This window comes from Equus przewalskii, chromosome 13, assembly GCF_037783145.1.
Source record: "Equus przewalskii isolate Varuska chromosome 13, EquPr2, whole genome shotgun sequence".
Taxonomy (NCBI): Eukaryota; Metazoa; Chordata; class Mammalia; order Perissodactyla; family Equidae; genus Equus; species Equus przewalskii.
Genome location: NC_091843.1, coordinates 90,949,108 through 90,964,816, shown reverse-complemented (window position 1 = coordinate 90,964,816; position 15,709 = coordinate 90,949,108). Strand labels below are relative to the sequence as shown.

The window sequence follows — 15,709 nt, the reverse complement described above, 5'->3', positions numbered from 1 at the left end:
TATGTGTGTATATATATGTACGTATATACACACACACATATACACACACACAGAAATGGCCAGTGAGCACACGGAAGGATGTTTCATATCATTTGCCATCAGGGAAATGCAAAATACATTGAAATATTGTTTCACAGTCACTAGGATGACCATGATCCAAAGACAGATAATAACTGCTGTTGATAAGGATGCAGAGAAACTGGAACCCTCCCATACTGCAGGTGAGAATGTAAAGTGTGCAGCCACTTTGGAAAAGTCGGGCACTTCCTCCAAATGTTAACACGGAGTTACCATGTGACCCAGCAATTCCACTCCTGAGTATGTACCCAAGAGAGATGAAACCATGTATCCACACAAAAACTTGTACACGTGTTCACAGCAATATTATTCATAATATCCAAAAAGTGGAACAATGCAAATATCTATCAACTGATGAATGGATAAACAAAATGGGGTATATTCTTACAATGGAATATTATTTGGCATAAAGAGAAATGAAATACTAATAAATGTCACAACATGGATAAACCTCAAAAACATTATACTAAATGAAAAACAAGCCATTCACAAAAGACCACATATTATATAAGTGCGTTTATATGAAAAGTCCACAATAGGCAAATCTAAAGAAACAGAAAGCAGATTAATGGTCGCCTGAATCTGGGGGGTAGGGGGTCAGGAAAGCTTGGGGGAAATGGGGAGTGACTGCTAACAGAAATGGGATTTCTTTTTTGAGGTGATGACAATGAGATGCTATCCCCCACTGACTGTGGTAATGGCTCCACAACCCTGAGTATGTACAAAAAAACCCAGTGAATTGAATACTTCAAATGGATGAACTGTATAGTCTATGAATTATATCTCAATAAATCTGTTAAAAAAAAAACAAAAACAAGGAATGAACAGCAGACAATTACCTACAGGTCAAAGCAGGCCATAAGCCAAACAGAAAAAGATGGCAGGGCTGAGCAAACACGGTATTCACTATTGTGATTCTCTCTCCATCTCCCAACAACAACAACAAAATATATATATATCTACATATAAACACATCTGTGAATTCATACACAAACCAATCCCTCCCTTACCTTAAGCACAGGTCAGGCCTTTACTAGAATAATATGTCTAAACTTGAGGTCTAAAGCTTAGACAATGATGTGATAACATGAAAAGGCTTCCAAAAACTGTCTCAAAGGGGAACTAAGACATTAAGAAAAACAGTATCTATTAAAAAGTGCCCACATTTCAAATGGATTATTTTAAAAAAACACAATTAGATGTTTGGAATTTAGAATGCCTTTTTCATAGAAACGATATTACAAATCGTTAGTTACCTTCCTAGACCTGCCAAGAAGGATGAGCAAAGTCACTGGCTACGCTAGGTGCACAGCTGGACACCAAGTCAGGAGTGAGGAGACCTGGGATTTTGTTTGAGTTCTGTCAGCTGGTGGAAAACTTCAGATCCTGCAGTTGCAAATAAGGGAGCTGAACTAGGTGGTACTCAAGGTCCCTGCAAGCTCTAACAGTCTTCAACACAGAACCAAAAGAATCAATTCCGGTAACCCACTCACAATTTATAGCAGCTTTTCTATGCAAATTGAATTCCAATTTCTGAAACCAGAAGGATCTCTCCTTTCTGTGGGAAACAAGAGCTGCCTTTTTCATGTGAGCGTGAGCTACGGGGAGGACTGGTGAGCTATCTACTCCAGAACAGTGACTTACTTATTCTCTACTTATTATTATTATAATTTCTCACTTCTTCTCTATTTCTTCTTCTAGCATACGCTTTAAGCTAGCCCCTCTGGGGTGGGCCCTGGGGCCGAGTCGTTAAGTTTGTGCGCTCCGCTCCAGCAGCCCAGGGGTTCGCTGGTTCGGATCCTGGGCATGGACATGGCACCACTCATCAAGCCATGCTAGGGCGGCGTCCCACATGCCACAACTAGAAAGACCCACAAGTAAAAATACACAACTATGTACTAGGGGGCTTGGGGGAGAAAAAGGAAAAATAAAATCTTTAAAAAAAAAAAAAGAAAGAAATCACTCCTCCATATTCTGGAGTCATAAAAGACAACTATCTAGATCAATGTTCAAGAGGTTTAAATTGGGAGGCAAAAAGCAGGAGAGGTCATGGTGGGGAAAGACAGGAGCCCTACAATGTCCTGTGTGTGCAGTTGTTCTGGGGCATCACATGACCTGAAAACACAATAAATTAGGGCTAGTGAATCTACAAAAGGTAAGCCAAGCAGCCCTTATATATATGAACTTCTTAATGTTTGCTTTATAAGAAAGTAACCAGTAATCATTTTCCATCTCCACTGGGGGTAGAACAAAAGGAAATAGGTATAAGGATGAAGAATTTAAATTTGGCAAATGGAAAATTTTCCTAATAGAAACCAATGACAAACAGATGAATAAGTTACCAACCGCAGTAAGCAGAATAATGTCCTCCAAAAGATGTCCACGTCCTAATCCGCAGAACCTGTGAATACGTTAGGGCACACGGCAAAGGGGAATTAAGGGTGCAGATGGAATTAAGATCAGCAAATCAGCCGATCTTAAAGTGAGGCAACTGTCCTGGGTTATTGCTGTGGCCCCAATGTAACCACAAAGTCCTTAAAAGTAGAAGAGGGAGATGGGTTGTTAGTGTGACCCGGGAAGGACAGAGCGTGGTCGAAGGACTTGATTCGCCCCTGTCCACTGTGAAGATGTTTGAGAAGGGGACCATCACCAGGGAATGCAGGTGGTCCCTAAAGATGGAAAAGGCAAGGAAGCACATCATCCCCCAGAGCTGCCCAAAGGGGACAAGTCCCTTTCAACACCTTGATTTAGCACAGGAAGACCCTGTGTCGGACCTTTGACCTACAGACAGTAAGCTATTAAATCTGCGTTGTTTGAAGCCACCACATTTGTGGCAATTTGTTAGAGCAGCAACAGGAAATTACTACACCTTCAGGAAGACAGGCATTCCATTTCCTGTGAGCCTTTTAAAGCAGGATGTTCCTCTTTTTGCGATACTTTATAAACGACAGCGTTTAAAGTCTTTCCATCTCTGTATAGCAGTTGGAAGGTCTGTATACTAACATTAGAATCAAAGAACTTCTATAAAGTCAGACAGAACATTAAATTGGGTGGACAATGGCAAAGTGGAAAATCTAGATCAGCTTCTCAAACTTTAATGTGCCTACGAATCCTGATAGAATGCAGATTCCGAGTCAGGAGGTCTGGAGTGGGGACAGATTCTGCATTTCTAACAGGTTCCCAGGTGATGATGACGATGTTGATCCTCAGACCACAGTGAAGGAAAGCAGCAAGGGGACGGAATGGTAACGGCCTCCCAGGTTGAGGTCTCTGAGCCTGTTTAACTCCACTCTGAAAATGCCACCCAGAGTATATATATATATACTCTTCTTGAACCTGCTTACCCTTCAGGCAGTCAGCTTTTGGGCAATCGTATTCTCTAACATAACTATCCACCATAAAAAGAAATATTTTCTCCATTTAATTCTGAAAAGATACCTCCAAGGACCAGAATTTCAAAGTTTAGTGAAAACTGATTGGCTCTAACCGTATGCTAACTCATTTTACAGTTATCTTGGCTTTTGGCCAAATGTCTCCAAATCCGTTTTCATCCAAAGGGAAGCAGTGTGACTGTGGACACAGACAGGCTTTGGAGTCACAAAGTCTGAGTCTGAATCCTTGCCTTGCTAAGAAAGTTTATAAAATGTGGGCAAGTAATACCAGGTCTCTGAGCCTCTTTTCTTTGTATGTAAACCAGGGAAATGATGCCAACCTCGTATCACAGTTTAAATGAGGACACGTATTAAGTGCTAGCTTAATGTCCACCATGTAATAGGGGCTTGAGAAGTTTCCTTTCCAGCCTTTTCATATACTGAAGTCAGTTTTTTGCTTCTTCTCAATAAATTTTCCTTTTATCCTCTTGATCATTTTAGTTGCCCTTTTCCTTTATGTTGCAAGGAGAATCAATGGAAGCACCAAAGTGTTCCAAATATTGATCTGTCGTGAATTTGTACAAAGTAGAGTATTTTTCCTTTCTTATCTTGTAATGCTTTGATGACTTAAAACTCCTTATTGGCATTCTCTGATCTGGAGTGGCCCATAAGGCACTATCCTACATACCTATATTAATTGCCTTATGGTTTCCAGTTCCCAATTACAAGACTCCTTTCATCTATAGTCTAAGCCAGTGCTTGTTCAATATAACTTTCTGTAATGATGGAAATGTTCAATTCTGAGCTGTCTGATACAGTGGCCACTAGCAACAGGTGTCTATTGAGTACTTAAAATACAGCTAGTGTAACTAAGGAACTGAACTATTAATTTAATTTTAACTAATTTAAATAGCCACATGGAGCTTGTAGCTGCCGCAATGGATAGCACAGGTGTAACCTACCACAGGTTCACCAGTTCAAACTAAGACCAAAATGCTAGCTGGAAATTCTGTCAATTCACCATTACCTAACTTCCATTCCCTTCTTAGAATGATTGCCCCCAAACATTCCAAGCAACCATGATCCTCTCCATGATGGGCAATCCCAGATCTTGTTTAAATTGAAAAGCCTTTACTTAGTAACAATCATAAATACCGTGCTACTAAATAGCTACAATGGTTAATTCTTACTGAGGTGTTAGGTATTGTACATACCACTTTACCTAATGTGTGGCATTAAACGTTTTCACCAGCTAAGTCAACCAATTAATCCTTAGAGAACCTCTGGTGGCCAAGTATGAGGTTTTCCATTGGTGTTTAATGGCTGTTCCCAAAGTGTGAGCAGCAATGTGTTGCTTTATTACAGGGGCTACAGGGTATGCTGGAACGAGGAGATAACAGACCATGATCACAGTCCATGTTTCCACTGCCCGTCAGGAAGTATCACGGTTGCTTAGAACGTTTGGGGGCAATTATTCTAAGAAGGGAATGGAAGTTAGATAGTGGTGAATTGACAGAATTTCCAGCTAGCATTTTGGTCTTAGTTTGAACTGGTGAACCTGTGGTAGGTTACACCTGTGCTATTCCATTGCAGCAGCTACGAGCTCCATGTAGCTATTTAAATCGGGGTTTAGCTTCTGTAAATGTTAAACATTTTTTCCCAATGTCTTCACCAGCCGATCCACTAAACAGGCTTTGGGTGGGCTGCCATTCATCAGATATGACAGTATTTTAGAAATAACTATTAGCATTTACTGTCTACACGTGGAAAACTGTAGCAAAGAAAGGTCAATCAAAAAGTGTGCCCAAGGACATGAGGTAAAGTGAAATTAGGACTGAAAAACCCTTCCACCAAGTGAAGACCAGGGGTCCTGCCAGTGTGCGGGGCGAGGAGAAGGTCTATGACGTCCCCGCAAGGAAACCTGAGCAGGCAGAAAAGTCCCATAGCCCCGAGGTGGACCATTTGGACTTTTCATGCTCAGCAAAAAGACGACCACCATAACACACAAACCCCGCAAATCATACCCAAAAGCCCTCACGCTATGACTCCTCTGCTCTTCGCACCTATGGGCGGGCAAACACCATTATTCTAGGGAAAGAGGTGGGTTAGAGACCTCGCCTCACTTTTCCGCGCTACCAAACACCCCGGATGGCGTCTCCGGCAACTAGAAACCAGAGGTATGTCCTCTCTCTTGAGAGCCCATCGCTCCCTTCACTCAAGGAAGAGTCCCCAGGGGCCTCAGGAAGCAGCCCCACGAACGGCAGCAGCACCCACCTGCCAACGCGGGCGCAGGCACAAGCCTCCTCCGCGCCAGGAACATCGAGAACCGCTCCATGGGGAACGCCATTTTGGAGCATACCAAGGGAACGCGGGCGGGGGGAGTTTGAGGGCCGGAAGGGGCGGGCCCGAGGAAGGGGCGGGTCCCAGTCAGGCCTCCCCCATCCCCACCCCACCCCCCGCCGCCCCGGGACTTGGTGCGGTCCGGCAGCATGGCCGCCGCGTGGAGGCGGTGCTCCGCGCTGTTGCGGGCCCTGCGCAGCCCGGTGCGTCCCGGGGCGGGGGACTCGGGCCCCGCCTGCTCCGGCTGCCCCCTCGGAGGTACCGGGCGGGCCGGGAATGAGAGGGTGGGACAAGGAGCTCGGGCCTCAGCGGCTTCGCCCCGGGCTCTCGCGGGCTCTGCCCTCTGGACGCGGCGGTCCGCGGGGCCCGGGGTCGTGGACACCCGTGCACCTGGGAAGCAGAGGACGGAGCGCGGGGCTCGACCTGGGCCGCGGGATCCCTGGACACCCCTTTCCGGTGCACCCCTCTGCGGGAGTCGAGTCCGGCTCCGCAGGACCCGGGGCAGGTGTCCTCCTTAAGAAATTAGCCTAACGTTTTCATGACAGTGCTTGTGCATGGTAGTAAAACACCCTGCACGTGCGGGCCTCACTCTGATGCACTTTACAGACATTAATTCCTTTTCTCCGCACCACACCAATGAGAGGTACTCTTTTCTTCTCTGCAGAGGGGAAAACTGCAAGATGAAGATTTGCCCAAGGTAACAGGGCGCCGGGAGAGGAGGGGGCTGAACCCAGGCGACCACAGTTGAGCCCCGTGTAACCACTCCTCTGGACGCCCTCCATAAAGAAGGGGCAGTTTTTCTTGTCTCCTTGTTACTGGGGTACACAGAGCCCTTTTAGTGCACGATTCTTTGGCCAAGCTCCACTCCGTGCACAGCAAGCATCCTAAAGAAATGGTGATGTTCCCCAAACTCCTCTTCTCTCCCAAATCGTGGTCGGTGATTTCTGATGGATCGTGAGGATTCCTAGAGTCCACCTCTGAGAGGCCAGGACTCCTCGTTTCACAGAAGGTGAAACTGGGAGTTCCAGGGGTCACACCACACCTTTTTCATTCCACTGGATGCTTCTACCTAGATAAACCAAAACTAGATATGCCTGCTTTGCATTTCAACAGTAGCCTTTACTTGTTTTCCTCAATTCCCTTAGCCGAATGATGCATGTGTGTCTTTCAGATCCCAGCTTCCTGTCAGCCCATCTTCATACACAGTTAACTACCAGCTCCTTGCACACACACACAGAACTTGTCTTGCTGAGGATTTGCGTTCTCTGGTAGTTTGCAGATGCTTTTCCCGCCAGGAGGACTGTCACATTTGTACCCGTCTAGATGGATTGTTTATACTAGATGAAGATAAAGTCAGTTATTAGAGGCAGTCAAGCTGTATTCATGTTATTTGCTAAGTATAAAACAGTCAAATGATTTTTTTTCTTTCTTTGATTTTTAGCTAAAAGATATCTGCTTACAGATAGTGTTGTGAAATTAAAAGAATTTCAGCATAAGAAGGTGGCTATTGCATATAATCTTCCCGGCACCAAAGGTAACTGAATCTATTTTGTTAATTCTTTCATTGATCTGTCATTCAGGTTTCCTGTCTTCATTCCCATTCGGTCTCTCCTTCGAGGACCTTGTCTCAGGAAAAATTGAGATGATTTATTCCTAGTCTATCCTTTCACACAGTTTCAACTCACTCTCTGCTACTCACAGAGTCTACTGCTCTGTTCTTACCCCTTCTCCCAGCATCCCAGAGAAATACTAAAATACTGCCGCAACCGGTCCTCTCTGAATCCATGCTACTCAAAGTAGGGTTCACGGATCAGCAGCAACTGGGAGGTTGATAAAGATGCCAGATCTCAGGCCCCAGGTGATTCTGATGCACAGTAAAGTCTGAGAAGAGCTGCTCCAGATGCCTGGCTTTCAAACTTTTTGATGCGACCCTCAGGAAAAAATACATTTTACATCGCATCTCCAGTACACACATACATAACTATATAGAAATGAAATGAAATGAAACAGAGCAGTGCTATGCGTGCTGATACGTTTTCATGTTTTCTCCTCTGTGCTGGAAAAGTCAGTAGGCTCAAACAAAGATTTCTTTAAAAAATTAGCAAAGTATTGATAATTTTTAAGGCAGAGTGATGGGCACATGGGAGGTCATTATACTGTTCTCATTGCTTTTGGGTATGTTTGAAAATTTTTATTATAAAAAGCTAACAACACACCACCACCAGCCTAGGTCCTATTCCCTTTCAGCATCTGGGCAATCTTGTTGCGTTCATTCCCTCTCTCCAGCACATGTGTTTTTCCTGGTTCTTCCCCCTCCTTTACAAGCACAGCAAGAGTGTCCTCTCTTTTAGTAACTCTTGTTTGTCTCTGTTGGCTTTTCACCCTCCTTCCTCTCGGTGTTGGATGAGCGCCTGACTGAAACATCTTCTTCCGCTCACTCACAGCCCAGCCCTCCAGAGCGGTCTTCCCCACTGCTCTGCTACCCATACTGTTGCGTCGTACCACCTATGGGGCAAGAAGAGAAATCTCAGGAGTGGGGCTGTTGTTGTTAGTGCTGTGGACTCAATCTGACTTCTAACGACCCTGTGTCCGGCAGAGCAGAGCCCTGCCTGGTCTTTCTGCGCCATCCCCTCACCGGAAGGTGCTCCGTCAGACAATTCCCTGCTGCTGTTCACGGGGTTTTCATGGCCAATCTTTTTGGAAGTGGGTGGCCAGGTCCTCCTTCCTAGTCTCTGTACTCTGGAAGCTTCACTGACGCCTGTCTGCTATGGGTGACCCTGCTGGTATTTGAAATCCCGGTGGCATAGCTTTCAGCATCACAGCAACATGCAGCCACCACAGTGTGACAGCCGACAGGTGGGTGGTGTGGCTCCCTGACTGAGAAACAAACCCGGCCACAACTAGTTGTAAGAGCGCCGATCTTAACCACTAGACCCCCAAGAGTGGGGGAGACTGTATTAATCTCCAGTTTAGTCGACTCAATCTAGATTTTCCTTCTGCCTCAGGTCTGTTGAGCTCTGTGAAGTTGGCAGAGTTAGGGCTCCATATCATTGTGTAGTTGTTATTTCTAATTGTCGTAGTCTTTTTAAGGCTGTGACAGTTGTGCGTATGTTCTGAAGGCAGTGAATATAATGAGTGTCAATGGACTCCATGTCACATTGGTATTTATGAAATCCCGTCAACGTTTCATCATTATGAGAACCCACAGTGGTACTGGTTGTACACCACGTCATGTGCAAACTCACCCCCCGGCCTGCTCGGTCTGCCATCGTGGACCTTACCCTGTCTGTAATGCGGTTTCCTATGAATCTGCTCGCAGTTCTGCCCTCACTACCTTTCTCCCGGAATTCTGTGCTGTTCCTTGTGCTGATTCCCACAGCCAGAGAATAGAGCGAGTGCTCACCGCTCTTCTCAGTTTCTCCAGCCCTGTCCGGCCCCTTCCTTCCTCTAGTACCGCTCCGCTTCCACCGCCCTGATTGCTCTCTCCTACAGTCAGTCACGTGGAACATGCTTCACCATTGTTTTCACTTAGCTCTGTGGAAATATATCTTGTCTTGTCAAGTAGACACGAAGCGCTTTCAGGACAGGGACCATACCTTGGCCCTCCTTGTGTCTCACACTGGAAGGATGTGAATAAATGATAAGCCCTTAAATCTTGACTAATTTGTTTTAAAATACAGATTATGTCTGTTGAAATTTTGGATTCTTAAGGTTTATTAAGAAGCGTTAAGAAGGACAAGGTGTAAATTTAGCCCATCGAAATCTTTTAGATTGGAAATTCTTTATAAATATTTAATAGAATAAATCCTCTTAAATCTGACATGTGACAGAGTGAATGAGAATGAGAACAGTGTGGTCTGTGACTTACTGGCGGTTGCTGTCTGCTCGGCCTGTGCTGTGTTATCTCAGGATGACCCCAGGAGGTTGGTCTCTTGATCCCCACTGTACACGTGAGGCGTCACGTCTCACAGACAGGGGTCTCCATAGCATGCAAGTGGCAGAGCCCAGATTTCAGCCCAGGTCCTTCCATCTCTACAACCTTCAGCCATGGTGTGGTTCTGCAGATAAAGATCGGAGCATGCGCTGCCTTCGCTCAGACCTGGGGGGGCCTTCTTTTCTCTTAAATCGAGAGCAGTGTCTGCCTCAGCTTCCTGATCTTGTGTTTTTAGTGTATATTATACCACTCCTTTTAACAGAATTTCTTCAAAGCTCTGAGCCTTGGAGCAAATCCTGTAGACTTTTCCTGGCAGCTTCTGATACTGAGAACAGCCTGCCTTCTGGAAAGCAGATGCTTGCTGGTGCCTGCCTTGCGTCTCACCCCGATTCTGGCGAGAATACAGTCCCTTCCTGACGCCAGGAAGCAGGGTTTCCTCCCGGTGTTTGACTGTCACCACAGTTGGTCAGACACAAAGACCCGGGATGGAGATGGACTGATCACCTTGAGGTGATGCTGTTCCTGAAGGAGCGTGTGCTGCTGTCTAGAGGACTGAGTTTTGCCCCGTGCATTCTGTAGTGCTGTGGTGTGCTTCTAATAGCCGCGTAGAGAGACCAAGAGGAGTGAAGAGAGGTGAAGTCGAGTCAGTGAGAGACGTGCACTGTTCCCGAATCCTGTGAGTTAACCGCGTGGGTAAACCATCTTCAGTCCAGTCCTTCCTTCTGGTTTTCCTGCTGGGTGCCCTGCCACTGGATGGCTTGGGTATCTTGGTTACGTTTTCTTTCTTTATTTTTCCCATGTGTCACTTTAGATCCAGTTCTGTGGGCTAAGCCTCTGGGACATTAGTTCTCGAACTTGAGTGTGTGTAAAGATCACCCAGGTAGTCAAAATGCATTTTCTTCTGCTCCTGCTCCCAGAAATTCTATATCAAAAGGTGTTGAGTGGGGGCTGGGCCTGTGCCCCTCTGACGCAGGTGCTGTGCGTCCTGCCCCCCTCCCACCCTCTGCTCTGGAGGAGACCAGCCAGTGATGGGAGCTGCCTGGCCAGGAGCCCCTCTTGGGGCCCCTGTGTGGTGTGCCAGGTCCTGTCTTGCCTGGAGCTCAGACTCTGGCAGCCCCAGTCAGCCTGAGTGGTGGCCTCCACACTGTGCTTTCTTCCAGAATCCTATCTGAGAGACTTGCAAGAGAAGTTGACCCAGAACAAGCTCATCTTGAAGGAGGAGTTGAGAACTCTGCTTCATTTATGCAATTCCCGGGACGATGTGGAGCTGGCTAAAAATGTCATTTACAGGTGAGGCATTTCCCTAGAGCTCTGTTAGCTGTCCTCTCTTCTTGCTCTCTTCCTTTTCCCGAGCATCATATCCACTTCCAGGATGTCAGCTGTCACCTATACACTGATGACTTCTGAATCTCCTGTTCAGATGCCTGCCCTGATCTCCAGACGTTTATGTCCGTTCACTGAGCAGACACTGGGTTCCTGCCACGTGCCAGGTGCCGAGGATGAAAAGGAGATATTTGTCCCCCAAGAACTCACCAGCCTGTTCACTAACTCCGCTTCCATGTCCCATAGGGCTTCACACTCAGCTTGCACAAGTTCTTCCTGTGTTTTCTGTCACATTGGCCAGTCGCTCAGGACAGACGCCTGGGAGCCTCTTGCCCCTGACTTCATTTGCTCTCCTCTCTGACGGTTGAGAAACCCATCTGCATCCTCTTCCCTGGTGTCGCGTCTCCAGCCCCATTACCAGTCTTAGTTCAGGCCTCAGTGTCTCTCGCTGGGCTCCTCGTGTCCTCCCTCCAGGCTTGTGCCTGTTGTGTACCCTTGTCTCCGATCCCTGGTGGGAGTGTCCCATGTCAGAAGGAACTCAGGTGGACTCTTAGTCTGCTCTTAGGGAACCAGCAAAGGTTCTCCGTGAGAGTGTGACACCACACCAGCAGGCTGAATTTCTGAAGTTAAGTTCATTGCTCCTTTTTACCATTCTTTAAAGATCCATTTCTGTACATGGACCTGCATTTATATTGAATGTTTATGTATAGACATTGGAAGAATGTATACCAAAAGTTACCCGTGGTTCTCTGGGAATTATACATTGTATTTTTTTTTTGTCTAAATATGTACTTTTCTGATTTCTCAAACTTGTCTTTATTGGACATTATCAATTTTATAATGTGAAAAAATAATGTTATTTTTAAAAAGGAAGAGAAAAAACAAAATCACACAAAATTCGTTGAAAATACGAAAAACACCAAAAAAACGGAAGAAATATATCACAAATTCTGCTGTTACCGTTGTCTCTTGCTGTGTAACAAACCGCACTAGAACTTAAGACCACCACCATTTCTTGTTCCTCACACTTCTGTGGGTTAGGAATTGCGGCCCATCTCAGCTGGCCAGTTCTTTGTTGCTGTTGGCTGAAGGCTCACCTGCAGTCTGCTGGTGGCTGGGCTGGGCGGTCCGAGCAGGCTGTGCTTGCGTTTCTGATGCCTCAGTGCCCCTCCGCGTGGCCCCCTCTCCATGTGGTGGTTCATGAGTCTGGGAGCTGCACTAGCCCACAGCACAGGTAGAAGCAGCAGGCGCCATGGGGCCTCCAGAACTGGAATAGCTTCACCTCTGGTGCATTCTCTCAGCGAGCGCAGGTTACCCGGCCAGCCCAGATTCAAGGGGAGGGAAGGGATGCCACCGCTGCATGGATGGAGCAGCACGCACATCCAGAAAGGAGAGGAGTTGATGGCGCTGTCTTTGGGGCCGATCTACCACCTCAAAGAAACCACTGTTAATATTTTCATATGTTTTCACACTGATTTTTTTCACACACAGATTTTGTGATTTCAGTAGGGTTTATTTTACATGTTGTAATTTTTACTGTATATAGAGTGATATTTTCTTGTTTTCTAAATTAGTATAGCATAAATGTTTTTTTCTTGTTAACATACACTTAGGAATCATATTTTAATGGCTATACAAGATTCCATTGTGTTTTAGGTATTTTAATTAACTGTGCCCCATTGTTGAATATCTAAATCATTTCTAATTTTTCCCCAGTATAAATAATGCCATGATGAGTGACTCTATGCGTAAAACTTATTCTTTATTTCCTGTTAGGGATGAGAGGGTGTGAACCATCCAAAGCTTGTCCGTACAGAGTGCCAGATTATCTTCCCAAGGGTTGCACCGATTTACGGCCACACTGTCAGCAAACCCAGCTCTGCTCCTTCCGTTTCACTAAGTTGAGTCACTTGAGACCCTGTGGCTGTTTTATTCTCAATCTTTTTGGTACCCAAAGCCGTCAAATGTTTACAAAAGTAACAAAACAGGATAAAATTCTGAACACTCTTTCCAGTCTTATTTTTTATCATAAACATTCAGAGTATGAGTCACAGTTCCTTTATTGATGCTGATGACTCTGCCCAGTTGCTCTCCTTTCCCTTGACGTGCGGGCAGCTGGACAAGTGGGAAGATGGCGGGTCCACGGCCTCACCAGCCTGTCCTCCCCTCCTGAGACGCGTGCCCGCGCTGGGGAAGAGGAGCAGTGAGCTGCAACAGAAGCTCTTCATTGAGCCAAAACGAAGAGCGGCTTATTCCCCTCAAGCCCCTGACCACGTGCTGTGGTTTGGTTTGTAGGGGGATTTCAGACCCTCTGACCTGAGCATTTCTTGTCAAGAAGGTGACACATTATCTCTGACTTCTTAGCACTTGTATTGGTGTGAATGTCATTTAAACTGGGAAAGCTTTTGTTTTGTCTTTAATCCGGTGCAAGTTTCTCATAAGACTATTTACTGAAATATATTGATTTTATTTATTTATTTATTTTTTTAAGATTGGCACCTGAGCTAACAACTGTTGCCAATCTTCTTTTTTTTTTTTTTCTGCTTTTTCTCCCCCAATCCCTTCAGTACATAGTTGCATATTTTAGTTGTGGGTCCTTCTAGTTGTGGCCCGATGAACGGTGCCATCCCCCCACCCCTTTCCTCCGTTCCCCTCCAGCTGGGGTCCATGTGAAGAGACAGTGCCACTCCCGTGGGCTGACAGATGCCAGAGCCCTGCTGTGCCTGACAGTGCCTCACATTCAGTCCTGGGGGTTCTTGTTAAATTGAGAAGATGATTGCCATGTACATTTTTTCCTCTTTTATTTCACAGGGTATGTGGGCTTCCAACAAAACCTGTTCGTTTATTTATAATTCTGCCTTCCAGGATTCCTGATATCCTCAGTTCTGCACTTCCCCTCCAGACCTGGAGAGGGCCTCGTTGTGGTGTCCCCAACACCTAGGAGAGCACATGCCCTGGTCTGTCTGTCCTTTCCCATGTCCTGCTGTTTGGCTCACTGAATTGTTTCGGTTGCCAGGTACCATGCGGAGAATAGAAATGTCACCTTGGGGGAGTATAAGTTTGGACCGCTCTTCATGAGGTTGTGCTACGAGCTGGATCTTGAGGAGTCTGCAGTGGAGCTCGTCCAAGACCAGGTTGCTGTCCTGATTGCTCTCCGTGCTGCTGAGGGTGGGCGTTTGGGGATGTCAGGACAGGCAGCTCCCTCCACATGTTGTCAGAGACCGTGAGTGAATGAGCTCTCCTCGCGTTTGTAAGGCATCCTTGGAGAAGCGCCTCTGGAGGAGTAGGTTTCTGTACAGGGCGTGGGGCGGTTGTGGAGGACGGGGAGGCATGGTTTCTCTGGGACTGACAGCCTCTCTTTGGAGGAGCTTTCGTGGGGTGGTTAGGACAGGCTGCTGTTCTGTCTTTAACATCCCTCACCTGCGTTTCTCTCCTGTTTTTGTATTTTTACTTCTGGTTGAAGGCTACATTGTAAATTGCTTTTCCATTTTCACAACACTTTGACTGGGGCCGGCCCCATGGCTGAATGGTTAAGTTCGAGCATTCTACTTCAGTGGCTTGGGGTTCGTCAGTTCAGATCCTGGGTGTGGACCTACACACAGCTCATCAAGCCATGCTGTGGTGGCATCCCACATAGAAGAACTAGAGTGACCGCAACTAGGATAAACAACTATGTGCTGGGGCTTTGGGGAGAAAAAAAAAAAAGAGGAAGATTGGCAACAGATGTTAGCTCAGGGCCAATCTTCCTCACCAAAAAAAAATAACAAACAAAAAAACCCCAAAAACTTTCACATATTCTGATTTTATTTTCCTGAAGACAGAAACAACAGTGATTATTTTTGTAGTTATCTGTTGAATACTCACTGTGTCCTCAGCATTGCTCCAGCACCGTACAAGCTCCATTTCATTTGTTTCCCACAATAGCCCCGGGGAGGTGGACACTATCATCATTTCCATTTTACAGAGAGGAAACCGGGACGCAGAGACATTGTAAATTCATCGGTGGGCAGAAACAGCTGTTAGATTTGCGGCTTGGGCTGGCCACCAGGGACAGTCTGCTAGTTTTAGGAACCTCCATAACTAAGTTGTCCTTCCACCTCTTAGTGTTTCCATATGAAGTGCGCCATCCATGGTGGAGTGGTTAACCCCCAGCTGGCCCCCCTTTTAAGGACACTTATGCATTAGAAGGATGCTGTAATTTAGAAGGCAGAGGAAGATGGTTTCCGAACAGTACGGGTTAGTTTGAGACTATTTTTCTAAAAGAAGAAATGTACACGCATATTCACATTTTAGTCTGCTCTATGTGTGTTAAAGACCTGGAAGGACAGGCACTAAGCTACTGTTTGTCTTTAGTGGGCAGAATTATAGGAAATTCTCACTTTTTACTTTACACATTTTTCTATTGTTGGTTTTATATTAAGCATTTGCTAAAGTTGTGATTAAAAGAAAATGAAAGTTTCACTATAATAAGTCATAGCTGTTAGTATAATGATAAAAAACAAACAAAAGAAAGGAAAAGAACGTAAAGTTCTGATGTTTTTTTGACCTACCTGTGTATGAATCATTCGTGCATGAGCAGGTTCCTGGGGAGCAGGATAAACTGAATTGGAGTCACGTGACCTGGAGCCTGGTCCTGCTTCCACCCTCACACGTTGGGGCCCCA

At 45.9% G+C, this 15,709-nt stretch overlaps 2 protein-coding genes across 9 annotated transcripts in view; one reads left to right on the top strand and one right to left on the bottom strand.

Annotated features, from left to right (window-relative positions):
- Window positions 1–5,995, bottom strand: part of MRPS27 (mitochondrial ribosomal protein S27) — an 88,511-nt gene extending 82,516 nt beyond the window's left edge. Inside the window, exon 1 of the mRNA XM_008539777.2 lies at window positions 5,724–5,995. Coding sequence (XP_008537999.2) covers window positions 5,724–5,940 — 217 coding nt within the window. The 5' untranslated portion in view covers window positions 5,941–5,995. The remainder of the gene's footprint in view (window positions 1–5,723) is intronic.
- Window positions 5,902–15,709, top strand: part of PTCD2 (pentatricopeptide repeat domain 2) — a 45,462-nt gene continuing 35,654 nt past the window's right edge. For 2 of the 8 annotated variants that reach the window (XR_011525336.1, XR_011525337.1), the window contains exons 1-4: window positions 5,917–6,047; window positions 7,231–7,323; window positions 10,884–11,013; window positions 14,063–14,180. Coding sequence is in view for 5 of the 8 variants with exons in the window: in XM_070569870.1 (XP_070425971.1) it covers window positions 5,939–6,047; window positions 7,231–7,323; window positions 10,884–11,013; window positions 14,063–14,180 (450 nt within the window). In the remaining 3 variants the exon portion in view is untranslated. Of the gene's footprint in view, window positions 6,048–6,453; window positions 6,487–7,230; window positions 7,324–10,883; window positions 11,014–14,062; window positions 14,181–15,709 lie in introns of all 8 variants that reach the window. The other 6 variants (XR_011525338.1, XM_070569872.1, XM_070569875.1 and 3 more) reach the window with 5 other exon arrangements.